The 12852-nt window shown below is 35.3% G+C and overlaps 1 protein-coding gene across 2 annotated transcripts in view; it reads right to left on the bottom strand.

Annotated features, from left to right (window-relative positions):
- LOC124354985 (trafficking protein particle complex subunit 13-like) overlaps window positions 1–12852 on the bottom strand; it is a 43068-nt gene that overhangs the window by 8958 nt on the left and 21258 nt on the right. For both annotated transcript variants that reach the window (XM_046805830.1, XM_046805831.1), the window contains 2 exons: window positions 8734–8834; window positions 3286–3433 (listed from right to left, as the gene is read on the bottom strand). In XM_046805830.1, coding sequence (XP_046661786.1) covers window positions 3286–3433; window positions 8734–8834 — 249 coding nt within the window. The remainder of the gene's footprint in view (window positions 1–3285; window positions 3434–8733; window positions 8835–12852) is intronic.

Raw genomic sequence — 12852 nt, 5'->3', positions numbered from 1 at the left:
TTAATGAATTTAAACTACTATTAATAACTGTACCGGTTTTCACTTTAATTTTTTTTATTGAGTCAATAAAAAAATTACTAAAATCTTCTGAAGTAATATCAGTTTGAAGCCTATGGGGTGTACTTTTACTCTTGCTTTTAATTATTTCCCATGCAGCTTTATTTTTATTGTTGCTGGTTTTAATATAATTGGTGTTGTGATTAAGTTTGGCGTTTTTAATAGATAATTTATATTCTTTTTTTAGGTGGTTAAAAAGTTGGAGAAGTTCATTCGAAGGCTCCCTAGAACTTCTGATTAAAGAGTCAAAACATAACAACTTTTCTTTCATATTCCTTAATTCACTAGTGTACCATTTATATTTAAAATTGCTTTTAGCTATAAATGATTTTTTCTTAATAACTGAGTAATAATTTATATTATTTAAAAGAATTTGAAAAAAGGACCAAAAAGATTGTTCAGCGTCAGTGAACTTAATTTCATTAATTAAATGTTCCCAGTCATAAGCATTCAAACTAGATATTAAGTTGCATATTTCTTGTTTAGGCAAGACAATTTGTAAGTACATGTTTTTTCCAATAAAACCATTTTTATCATTTGGTGGAGAAAGAGCTTGAGTATCTAGCACATTAAGGTCAGCCATTACACCATCATGATCAGAAAAGGGAAAACGAAAAATATTACAAGAGTTAACCCTATTCTGCCCACAATTGACAAAAATGTTGTCAAGGCAATTTGCACCTCGTGTGGGAGATTGATTCAGACAATAAAATGGTATGGATTCAGTCATATCTGAGGTATGGTATTGTACACTGGGGTGGAACTACAATATTGATGCCCTTACAAATTAATGCAGAGATTTGCTGTTAGGAATGTATGTAATATTACTAGATATGAAAGTGTATCACATATGTTTATGGAAATAGGCATCTTAAATTTACAGCAACTCTATGTTTTTTCTGTATTAATGTTTACAGTGAAAAATAGAGAAATGTTTGAAAATAAGGTTTTTCTCAGAAATACTCAAGCATCCGTTACAAATACTCTGGTTATGCCATTCTATAAACGGGAAATTTCCAGAAAACAACTGAATTATAAATTGTTAGAAATATTTAATAAATATTCAAATGTTCTGAATGTTGTCCGGGGCAGTACCTTGCCAATTCTGAAGAGGACAATCAAAGCCATGGTTTGCAATGCATTATTAAATTTTGTTGTTATTTAACTACGCCCATTGCTTGTTTGGTTACTAATGTTTATTTATTTAAAGTTGCTGTGAAATGTAAAAATATTTATTATAATGTTATTAAATTAAATTCTATGATTGTTGACATATTTAAGTTTATTTGTTATTGTTATGTTACTTATATTGTTAATTTGGCTTGTTTGTTTATTAATGCGTATTTATTGAAAGGTTGCAATAAAATATTAAATATTTATTAGAATGTATAAAATTAAGTTCCATGACAGTTGAGTTATAAATAAGTTTATTTGTTATGTATTAATATTGTTATTGTTATGTTAGTTATATTGTTAATTTTTTGTTATTCCTTCTTGTAAGTTATTATATATGTATAGTTTGTTGTTATAAAGTTATATTGCTTATAAAATACAGGGAGATGGTGGTACAACAAAGACTGCATATATGGCCATATACAATGAAGTGTATAATAATTAAATTATAATAACCCCGCACGTGCAAGTGCACATGGGAATGATAAAATGTTAAAAAAATTTTTTGTTGAATAAAGTTTTTTGAATTGAACGTGAGAGGAGAGGGATACATAAGCGTCGACGGATGAACGTATGAGTCACCATAGGTCACAGCCCCTCCCTTTCGACTTTCACTTGTTCACGAGTCGATAAATACGATATGTTATTCGTGAAAACCACTTACTCCGAATTCCCACGAAACTGAACAGTATTTGGCCCCAATTAATTTGGATTAGCAGGACTTTACTGTACTTTGGTATTATTCGGAGTAGTATTTTTGGACGAGTTTTCCTTATTGAGGACCAAAACTAGCACTTTCCTTGTTTCATAATGAATCGAAAAATATCAGATGAGTCATACTTCCTGTTGCCACATTGCCTCCAAATAGACCTAGACAAGCAGCCCTTCAAGTAGGCATGAATTACACGTTACTTTTGAATAATTAATTGTTGTTCTTTTAGTTTGTGTTTTCACTAATTGTTGTGCCCAAGATTAATTTATAATTTTATTATGAATAATTATCTTCACCTCTGGGATTTACCTTGAACTGAAGAGGCAAGTTTTTTATTCGCAAAATACGTGTGGCGATCGGGAGTGACGGCGATGCATTAAACTCAATTCTCATCGACATCACTTCCTTTTGGGACACATAATACAATAACCATTTGTCATAATGACTTGTAAGTTTTTGTTCTTTTTAATACTCTAATTTATTTTGGTCCCTGACATGGAAAACTCGTCCAAAAATAGTAGTTTCCCCGAAGCAGCGCCAGAAGCAGCAATTGGCGTGTACTCTGACCATGGAGGAAGCAGATGGACGATATTGCATGAATACAGATATAGAATAAACAAATGAAAAGTTAAATACTATTTAAAAACCATTATATTTTGTTACTTTAGTTATCTATGTAAAGATATATCGGAAGTCCGCTGTATTTGCTACTATTACCAACTACCGATATATTGGAATTTGGTCGGTCTCCAAAGAGTTAAACATTGTAATTATTACTTAAAATAATAATTTATAATAGGTTTTGAGTCACAGATGTCTGGGAAAGAATGATTTGATGATGAATGTTACTTTTCAATTCCGTTTTCTCTTAAGTTACTGTAAAATGCAATATAATGTCAATGAAGACAACATGTGCAAGGTGTGTATGTGTACATTGTGAAAAACTTCACAGCTTTCTGTTGCAATCTGGAATAAAAGTTATAGTTTTCTAATATTTCTCTTCATATAAACCTTCTTGGGCTTCCAAAGAATATTTTGAAAAAAGAATCAGCCAAATCGGTTTAGCCGTTCTCAAGATTAGCGCTTACCCACACATTAACACATTCATCCATACACTATAAGAACTATAAATATAGTGAGTTCTTATATTCACTGTTATTTATAAGATTTATAAATAGATTTACATAATAATCATAAAAGCTTCCAAGTCCTATGGAATTAATACAAATTTGAAAAGTTCTGAAAATACAAGTAAGACAACCTGTCAGAGAAGGTGATAGCACCTTTTTTTGTCTTAAAAAAGATTAAAATGTGGAAGATATTGAAGTGACTGCACTACAGACCTGAAGTCCTGGCATCAGAGGCACCACCGTCAGGTTGATGTGGACAGACTGTGCAGGTTCTAGTTTTCCCAGTTGGCGACCAGACACACCACACCATGCCAGCCCAGCACATGGCTCCAGTTTCAACACAATGTCCAGTGATCGTTCACTACAGACAGGTACAGTAGTTAGTCTAAATTTACTCGGAGTAAATGTAAAATATTGTAGTCTCCATTAAATAGAGATCCGCTCTATTTCTCAGGTCTACAAAAATCTAGAAACATGAGGCTGATAAGTATTGATTATTTATGTTTTGCAATAAGTGTTTGGTTGGAATAATTATATTTGAAATTTAAACAAATTTAAATTTCATCACAGCTCTCTCAAATATCATATATTCTGAAGATGGGAAAAATATAAAAACATTTTTAGGTATTTCACAAGTAGCGGGAGGCATTTGGAGCAGAATTTACAGACATCTTACAATCAAGACCAATGGAAAACCTTTGTAGATACTGATATGACTTTGTTTATTATATGAGGGCTATCCAGTAAGTAGACTACGTTTTTACGTTGGTATATACAAAAAGCAAAGTACAAGAAAAAATTTTGTTAATTACATTTAAAAGTGACACTAAAATACTATTTTTCAACATCGTCTCCATACAAATTTAGGTACTTATCATAGCAGTGAACTAGTTTGGAAATGTTTTAAACCAGCGGTATAAAATTCTGCGGCCTGAGACTTTAACCAGGTAGTTCCATGTTATCAAAGTGCTGCGTCACAAGACAGGTCGTCATTGCTGGTAGTCGCTGGGTACAAGGTCAAGACTGCAAGGCGGATGTGGAAACACCTCCAACTTAAAAGCATTCAGGACTTTTCGAGTCTGATTTGCTGTGAGTGGTGAGTACCCATCTAGCACAAAACTTATGGTAACCCAACTTCTGCGTAACAATTTTGCGTAACAAACTCCTTGAAATTTGAGGAAAACTAAGTGAGAGTCCTATTATTGTGAATTGGTGGACTTTTTTAATCTTATCATTGATTTTAGAGACAATTTCATCAGTCACAATGCTTGGCAGTTCACTTCTTTCGTCATTATGCACATTAGTTTGGCCATTTTTAAACCTAATGAACCACTGACGCACTCCACCTAGTAATCACATCGTTCCCATAAACTTCACAGAGTTGGCAATAAATCTCAATTGGTTTGTTGTGCTTAGCCACCAAAACTGTATTACCGATCACACTGCACAACTCGCGGGATTTTAAATTGCATCACACATTAAAAACTGCTATTGTAAAACAAAAAGAAGTGACAGTAACCTCTCACTAGCATGGATCAATAGCCACTAAACTTAGAAACGCCCTGACATTAAAAATGCCATGATAGTCCCACCCCTAGCAGCAAGATATATGCAGGAGGGAATTACATGTTTTTTATTTATATTATATTTAAAAAAAGTAATTTTCCAATACAGTATATATATATATAGTATATTATACTGTATATAATTTCTACAACGAATCATTAGATTAAAAATCCAACACTTGTACGCAAATTTGTATCTACAAATTTGACACTTCCCTAGGAAAATAATTAGTTCCTGAAATCAGGAGTTCTATTGACACATTGATTCCACTTGTAAGACAAACAAATTTGTTCATTAAAAACTCTAAGGACTCTGCTTTGTTGAAAAACTAAAATCGATGTATCTGTTGAAACAGATAATAAAGATACAGTATTTCCAATGTTAAAACTAACTAGCCTATAATATGTTTTAAACACTCAATATCAATAACTCTACTAAAACGAGAAAACTTTTCTTAAGGCAAGAAAATACGCCACAGATTGTATCTGAATTTTTGATCCAACCATTCTCAAATAGTTTGTGTTTAGGCAAAGATAAGCTATAAAATAAACTCTGAAAGTCTAACTAAATCAGAGACAAAATAGATACACTAATTCTATTATAAACAAGTGCAAAAGAAAGATCTTTAATGAGAAAATAAGAAGAGGACACATATAATATACATGATAAAACACACATTTATAAACAAAACACTTAGTTGTTTTGTCTAGTAAACACCCAACCAAAAGGAACTGTTTTAAAGTATAAAATGCTTTTGAGGTGATAAGGAATATAAAAGAAAGATAAAGGGACCATTATATGTTTGTACAGGCAAGGCTAAGGTTCCTTTTCTGTAATGTGTACATCATGCTTGTGTTTTGTTTTGTTTGTGTTTTATTTTGTCTGTATTTTTTTTTTACGTAGGGGGAATGCATTTGCGCATGGAGTGTGGGACTCCTTGCGGACTACCCACTAAACCCCCTACGGGCCACGGAGGGCCCAGGCCGGAACCCTTTCGGATGACATCTTGCCTGGTCCGTGTGTCTTTTATGTCCCAACCAGGACAAAGCTACTTGTTTCGGAAGCTAGGGGTCAGCCAGGCATCCGTCTTCACGCTTCTGATGAAGGATCGCATGTACATGAGTGGTGACTGCATTCCAGGCGTCCTCTTTCTGCAGCATCATCTCCACAATGGTCTCTGCTGAAACATCGCCAACTGTGGTGGCGAGCGTTCGCCTGGCCTCGGTGAAGCGCCCGCAAGCGAAGAAGGTGTGATGAACATCATCATCTTCCTCCGGGCAGTAAGCACACCGAGGCGACCTGACTTTTCCCATCCTGTAGAGGTACTTCCTAAAGTAACCGTGCCCCGTCAGGAACTGGCACAGGTAGAAATCTATCTCCCCATGCCCACGATCTACCCAGGATTGAAGCTCTCGAATGAGACGGAAGGTCCAGCGACCGTCCGATCCTTCCGTCCACCTCTGCTGCCAAACCTACAGAGTCTCCACCCTGGCAGCAGCCAAGACATCCTCTCTACCCCGCTCGGCAGTCTCCCGGAAGACGGTCTGTCTCTCGATGGCCAGCAGATCAATAGGAATCACCCAAGGCCACGACCGCCACTGCCGAACCGGAAACAGTGCGATAGACGCAGGCGACCCTAAGTGCCGCTCTTCTCTGTACCGATAACAGCTTTTGACTGTATCGCCTTATCCTCATGACACTCGCCCAAACCTCTGCGCCATACAGAAGGGTTGAGTTTACAGTAGACATGAGGGGCGTCTCGTACTTGACCTAGGGCTTCCTACGTTAGCCATCAGCCTGCCGAGAGACATAACCACCTTAGAGGCTTTGTCACACACCGCCTGAATGTGCTCGCAATACCGAAGATAGCAGCAGTCGAGTAACACACCCAGGTACTTCGCCGCAGTCCTTGTCCGAACCTCGACACCCCCCCACATTCATAGAGATCAGAGTGGGGATTCTCCGTTGAGTGTATTGGCATTCAAGCATTTGACATAAAACTTTTCTGTTGTTAAGTTAGACTTGGGGTGTTCAGCTAATTTGTTATATTTAATGTATACTTATTTTTAAGCTAAAAATGGTAAAAAGATACAAACTTTCGAAATGTAGTGTTTAGGTTTTTATGTATCACTTAATAATGATAAGTGTTAAGAAATTGTTTTACTTTTCAGGATAATTTATTTATCACATTTATCATTATAAAAATAATAAAAAATATCTGTGGTGCAAACTGAGGTCTTGCATGCAAGGCTAACATATCAATAAAATTGTGATACATGAGCTATACTCTTAATGCTCATCTGATTCAAACTTCTTTTGCCAAACATAACACACTTCTGGTTCGACAGGCACCCTACTCCTAACATAGCTAAATGTGACTTTTGGTTATTTTAAAAACAGAAAAGTGGTCCATCCCAGATTGATAAGGGTGTAAATACAGATTAATAAATTGTACTTTTGCCAGCAAAAGGTTTGATATTTTTTGACATTTCTTATACTTTGAAGTTACAACAAAAAATTGGTATCTGATTTTGACAGCTTTGAGTGAATACATACGCAAGCATACTTTAACAGGAATTAAGATAGACAGTTAAAAGAACTTGATAGACTTTGAAATCCAATCCAAAAGAAATTAACAGAAGTTCCTCAGGGATCAGTTTTTGGTCCTGTCCTGTTCATTTTATTTACCAAGGACTTGCCACAATATCTGGATAACCTCAGCACTTGCTTAATGTATGCAGATGACACCACACACATTGTGAGTAACAACAGAGCAGATGATCAAGTTAGGTAAAAAAAAATATAAATCAATTTTAGAAGTAGAAGTCACACAACAGGACTACCAGATGTGGATTCACAAGATCAAGCTCCTCGTTCTCACAATGATCATTGATGCCAACAGCACCTGGACACCGCACATTTACAACATGTGTAAAAAGTCCCATCTGGCCTCTAAGCAATAAAAAATTAAACAAATAACTGACTCCAAGATAGTATCTCACATAACATAATTATGGATTACTGATGTGTGATGGTACGTCAATTTTTAATACAGAAAGAGTGGTCATCCTGTAGAAGCTAGCTATAAGGATACTTGCAAACCTGGTGAGATGCATTCAGAGAATTGAAGATCATGATTGTGACTGGTCTGTATGTGGAAAGGGTAATACTGTAAAATGAAATGAAAAATGTCTTTATTTACAGAGGTGAAGTTAGGACTTAAAAGTCCTCTCTACCACTTAACCTCCAAACAAAGTAAAATATAATCATACCTATTACAACATTGTAACTGACATGTAAACTAAATCACTTTAATAACTAATTACATATTGGATTTAACATAATAATGTATATATATATATATATATATATATATATATATATATATATATATAAATTATAATTAAAATTAACCATTTCGATTAAACTCTAACATAAATCTCTTTAATACAACAGGCAACTAATAAAACTATCCTATCCTAATCAGCTTTCATTCCCCATCCACGCAACTTACATACAGTTACCACAAGACAAGTTATCTGTATGCTGATAAGCAAGACCATCGTTGCAACAACGTCTTCGATAACTACTACATCAGACGCACATCTTGTTTTGTAACTTCCAAACACAGGCCCACTTTACATGAAGAAAAACAAAGTTACATTGGCTCTAGACTGCTTAATAACCTTCCAGAGGAATTAAGAAGACTGAAGGGAGTTGAGCAAGTGGCTGATTAACCAACCTCTCTACAGACTTGTTGAGGTCTTCAGCGGAGACTGACACTTTCCTTCTTTTCTGTAAATAATCTAACTATTGTTACTGAAATTTACAATAATCCTGTTAGTTAAAAAAAATACTTGCTACCATTGTATTTCTCTATAAAATTAGAAATAATGAATGGAAAGGCGTGGAAGAACAATTTTATCACAGAAGAAATTATGCTTTTTCTGTTTGTGAACTAGTAAAATGTTGGTAAAATCAACTAAGAACTATATATTTGATACCTTAAACAATTTATAAAATTAGTTACAAGTACCAAACCTAGTACTGAATGATAATTAAAAAGTAATGTAATAAGAAAAACATATGACTAACCAGGTGTTGATTATCCTGCAGAGAAAGTCGAAAGGTTCCTCTAGAGGCACAATGTTGGGTAACTCTTGCACTGACAGTCTCATATCTCCATACTCTGGAGCCTATACAGATGCGATAATGTGAGATTTGAACCACTTATGAAGTCATGGTGAGGAAAATGTTTAATATTTTATTATTAAAATAAACAACTAATACTATCAGATAATATATTATTAATACCAAATGATCGAAAGAAGTACTCAGTCCAAGTTTTAACCTTTGTACCATTTGTCTCACTTGGATGGACTTGGATCTTATGTATTACTGCAGTCGCTTATCATTCTTTCAAGACTGAATTTTACTTGTTGCCTCAGTGACCACTACGTAGGGCAGTCATAGGTTGCGGTGATCAAACCACACGCGGTATGAACCACGGGCAGTCAGTGTTCGGGCAAGATGAGAGTCACTTCAGGGCTGATGAGTATTCGTATAATATACAATTATTTAGGGCAACGAAGTAATAGGAATATGGTGTGAATTATTAATAGGGCAAGCAGGAGAAGTGTTTTCAGGGTGTAGGGCTGGCTGATTGATGATTTATTTATAGGGTTGATTTATGATTAAACAGTAATAAAATATTTATAGAAAGGTCAGGAGTAGACAGGTCAAGTGTCGATTAGGATTGAACTAATTGATTCAACAGAACAATTGTAATTGTAATTAATAATATCACAGGCCAACGATGAAAAAAACTTTTTTACTAAAAATACCTTATTCTAATGTTTTTTAGGTCGCTGAATCCAAAATATGATGCTTAAAAAGCTGTATCACCCACAATTTCTTCACATTTTGAAGTAACATTTTTTTTAACTAAGCGATTTCTACAGAGTTTAAATATAATCAAAAAAGTAGAGGTAATGGACTTAAATTGTGTTGGTAGCACTGCTGAAACACACTAAAAGATCAAAAAAAGGTAGATTCCATTTGAACGTTAACAGCTGATGTTTGTTTACTGTCAATCTAACCTCACTTTCACGGTTTTTGTACACGTGCTCAACACAATGTCTAACGCGGTTGTAAAAACTCTGTTGACAGTTTTTGTTATATTTGTGTGAGTCGAGTTTGTGATTAAAAAACACCAAAGAAACAATTACGGACTTTGTGAAAAAGGTTTATCGATCATACTTTGGAACTTTACTTCATCAGGATAAATATTGGGGCCCGCATAAGGTATGTTATGTATGTGTTGAAGATCTAAGAAAATGGTCAAAAAAGGAGAAAAAATCCTTCAAATTTGCTGTTCTTATGATATGGAGAGAGCCAAGAAATCATTCTGATGATTGTTACTTTTGCTGTGTTGATGTAACTGGTCACAACTCAAAAAATAAGAAGGTAATAAGCTACCCTAACCTTATGTCTGCCATCCGACCAGTGAAACACGGTCAAGATTTGCCGGTCCCTGAACCTCCAGATGATTTGGATTCCATTCAAATCTGAACCATCTTATGATGTAGAATCTGAGTTAGATGAACAAGATGATGAAGAATTTCGATGTATTACAGAAAATGTAGAGCCTAAATTGTTTACTCAGATTGAACTTAATGACTTGGTTAGGGATCTAGGCTTAACTAAAGAAAAAGCTGAATTGCTTGGCTCTAGACTAAAAGAAAAGAACTTGTTGGGTGCTGGAACCAGCATTTATGTGTATAGAAAAGAGAGAGCAACAATTTTCAAAGTTTTTTGAACAAGATGGTGATTTGGTGTACTGTACAGACATTCCAGGTCTGATGAATGAATTTTGGTGTTGAGTACAAAAAGGAAGACTGGAGGCTGTTCATTGACTCATCCAAAAGAAGTTTAAAGGCTGTTTTTATTACACAATGGAAACCAGTACGCATCTATACCTGTTGGTCATTCTGTACACATGAAAGAAAGCTATGAAAACCTAGAAATAGTGCTGAATAAAATAGGCTATTGTGATCATGGTTGGATGATATGTGGTGATTTAAAAGTAACATGTATGCTACTTGGTCAACAAGGTGGTTTTACCAAGTTTCCATGTTTCTTGTGTGAATGGGACAGTAGGGCTAGAGATCAACATTGGTGCAAAAAGAACTGGCCTGCTAGGGAATCTTTAAAACCAGGTGAAAAGAACATTCTTCGCAAAAAACCTCGTAGATCCAAAAAAAAGTGCTCCTACCACCTCTTCACATAAAGTTAGGCCTCATGAAACAGTTTGTCAATGGCTTTTGCCTAAAGAATGGGCCATGTTTTATGTATCTCTGCCTAAAGTTTCAACACCTTTCAGAAGCTAAACTGAAAGAAGGCGTCTTTGTCGGACCAGACATTAGAAAAATGATGTTAGACCTTAACTTTGAATCGGACAATGACCTCAAATGAGAAAAGAAGAAGCATGGGTGTCATTCAAGCAAGGTGGTTACCAAGTTCTTGGGGAATAAAAAAAGATCCAGAATATGTTGCTATTGTTGCTAAACATGTTAAAGAACTTTAAAAAGTTAGGATGTTTGATGAGCCTGAAAGTTCACTTCCTGAACAGTTCATCTTGATTACTTCCCGGAAAACTTGGGCGATGTAGATGTAAGTGAGGAGCAAGGAGAGCGTTTTCACCAGGACATTTAAACTGATGGAAAAACGCTATCAGGGCCGCTGGAACACTAACATGATGGGGGACTCTACTGTTGGTCACTTCACAGAGAAGTTCGGCAGGCGGACTCATCGTAGAAAAAAGCTACACAAGAAGTTTCAAAGAAAAAGAGGGAAAGAAAATACAAACCAATCCCAGATGACTAATAATAATGGAACCTGTATTATACCCACATGTATAACTCTTTCAAGTAACCTATTGTATTAATATATTCATAATTATGATGTAACATAGTGTTTCATTAATTTCACCATATACCGTATTTATACTACATAAGAAACTACATAAAAATGTATACTACATAAAAACCCAAAATTGCAGAAAAAACTATGGGTGATACAAAAAAAACTAAGGGCCAGATTTGGATTCAGCACATAAAAATCTATAAAAAATCAGCTATTAAAGTAAAAAAAAGTTTTCACAAAAAAATTTTTCGTTGGCCTGTGTATTTAATTGTATAAGTAACTATGCCCATAAACCCAGCAGGGATCACTTCTGGTTGGTTTAAGCCTTCCAGGTGAACCTACCACTGAGCACAGCAATAACTGATGTGTCACTTAAATCTGGGTAAACTTATGATGTCCAGGAGTGGTACCTAACCGCAAATGTCGAGATTCTGAGGTACAAAGACAATTCTATAGGTCTAGTCTACTGCAGGAGATGACTGTTGGAGTTTGTGGGGTTTGTTTCCTAACCTCAAAGGTTCTTGCTAGCCTCAACTAGGGTGTGCTAACCCCTGCCTGCTTTGACTGGAAGAGCTGGTCTTTGACAATGGTTCAGAGCTGGTCTCTCCTTCTTCGGGGAGACATAGAGATTAAAGCCCTATTTCTTCCTCATGGATCTCGATAGGAGGGAGCCCCTACCCCTAACCTTACCCATCCTGAATATCCTGTCACTCCGGAAGCAGCGCTAATGTTCTTATAGGACTAAGTGCAGTTTATAAGCTTCTTGTCCTAAGAGAACAAAAATAAATCTTAATAATATAATTTAATTCGTTATTTGTACAATTTAACTAAACATTAAAAGCTGGCTGTGTTAGGGATGAGGTCACGCAGAAGGTTAGACTTTCGCCACCTTAATAATCGCGGTTCCAAGATTTATTTTACGGACTTCAAGGGGTTGATCGCCACACATTGGTAGCAGATCGAAAAGAAATTTGAACCTTTTTAAATACTTTTTTATTGAAAATTATTATCTTTCTTCAATTATGTGATCTGCGTGACCTGTGTCTATCTCAGTCGGCTTTTTTTATTGCATGTGACTTGATCATTGTAATTTGTAACTATTGAAAAAATGGTCTATCTGATTAGCATATATTAATTCATAATTATATCAAACCCAGACTATCTTCAACACACAAGTCAAATTTGTAGCTAAGTTACAACCACCTAATGGGGAAGTGCATCATCACATGGGATAGCTGTTGGCCACAAGATTTAAGGCATCAGACTTTCGTTCTAAGTTACAGATAGCAC

Source organism: Homalodisca vitripennis, chromosome 2 (genome assembly GCF_021130785.1).
Source record: "Homalodisca vitripennis isolate AUS2020 chromosome 2, UT_GWSS_2.1, whole genome shotgun sequence".
NCBI classification, from domain to species: Eukaryota; Metazoa; Arthropoda; class Insecta; order Hemiptera; family Cicadellidae; genus Homalodisca; species Homalodisca vitripennis.
Note: the sequence above shows the minus strand (reverse complement) of the source record. Positions and strands in the feature narration are given on the sequence as shown.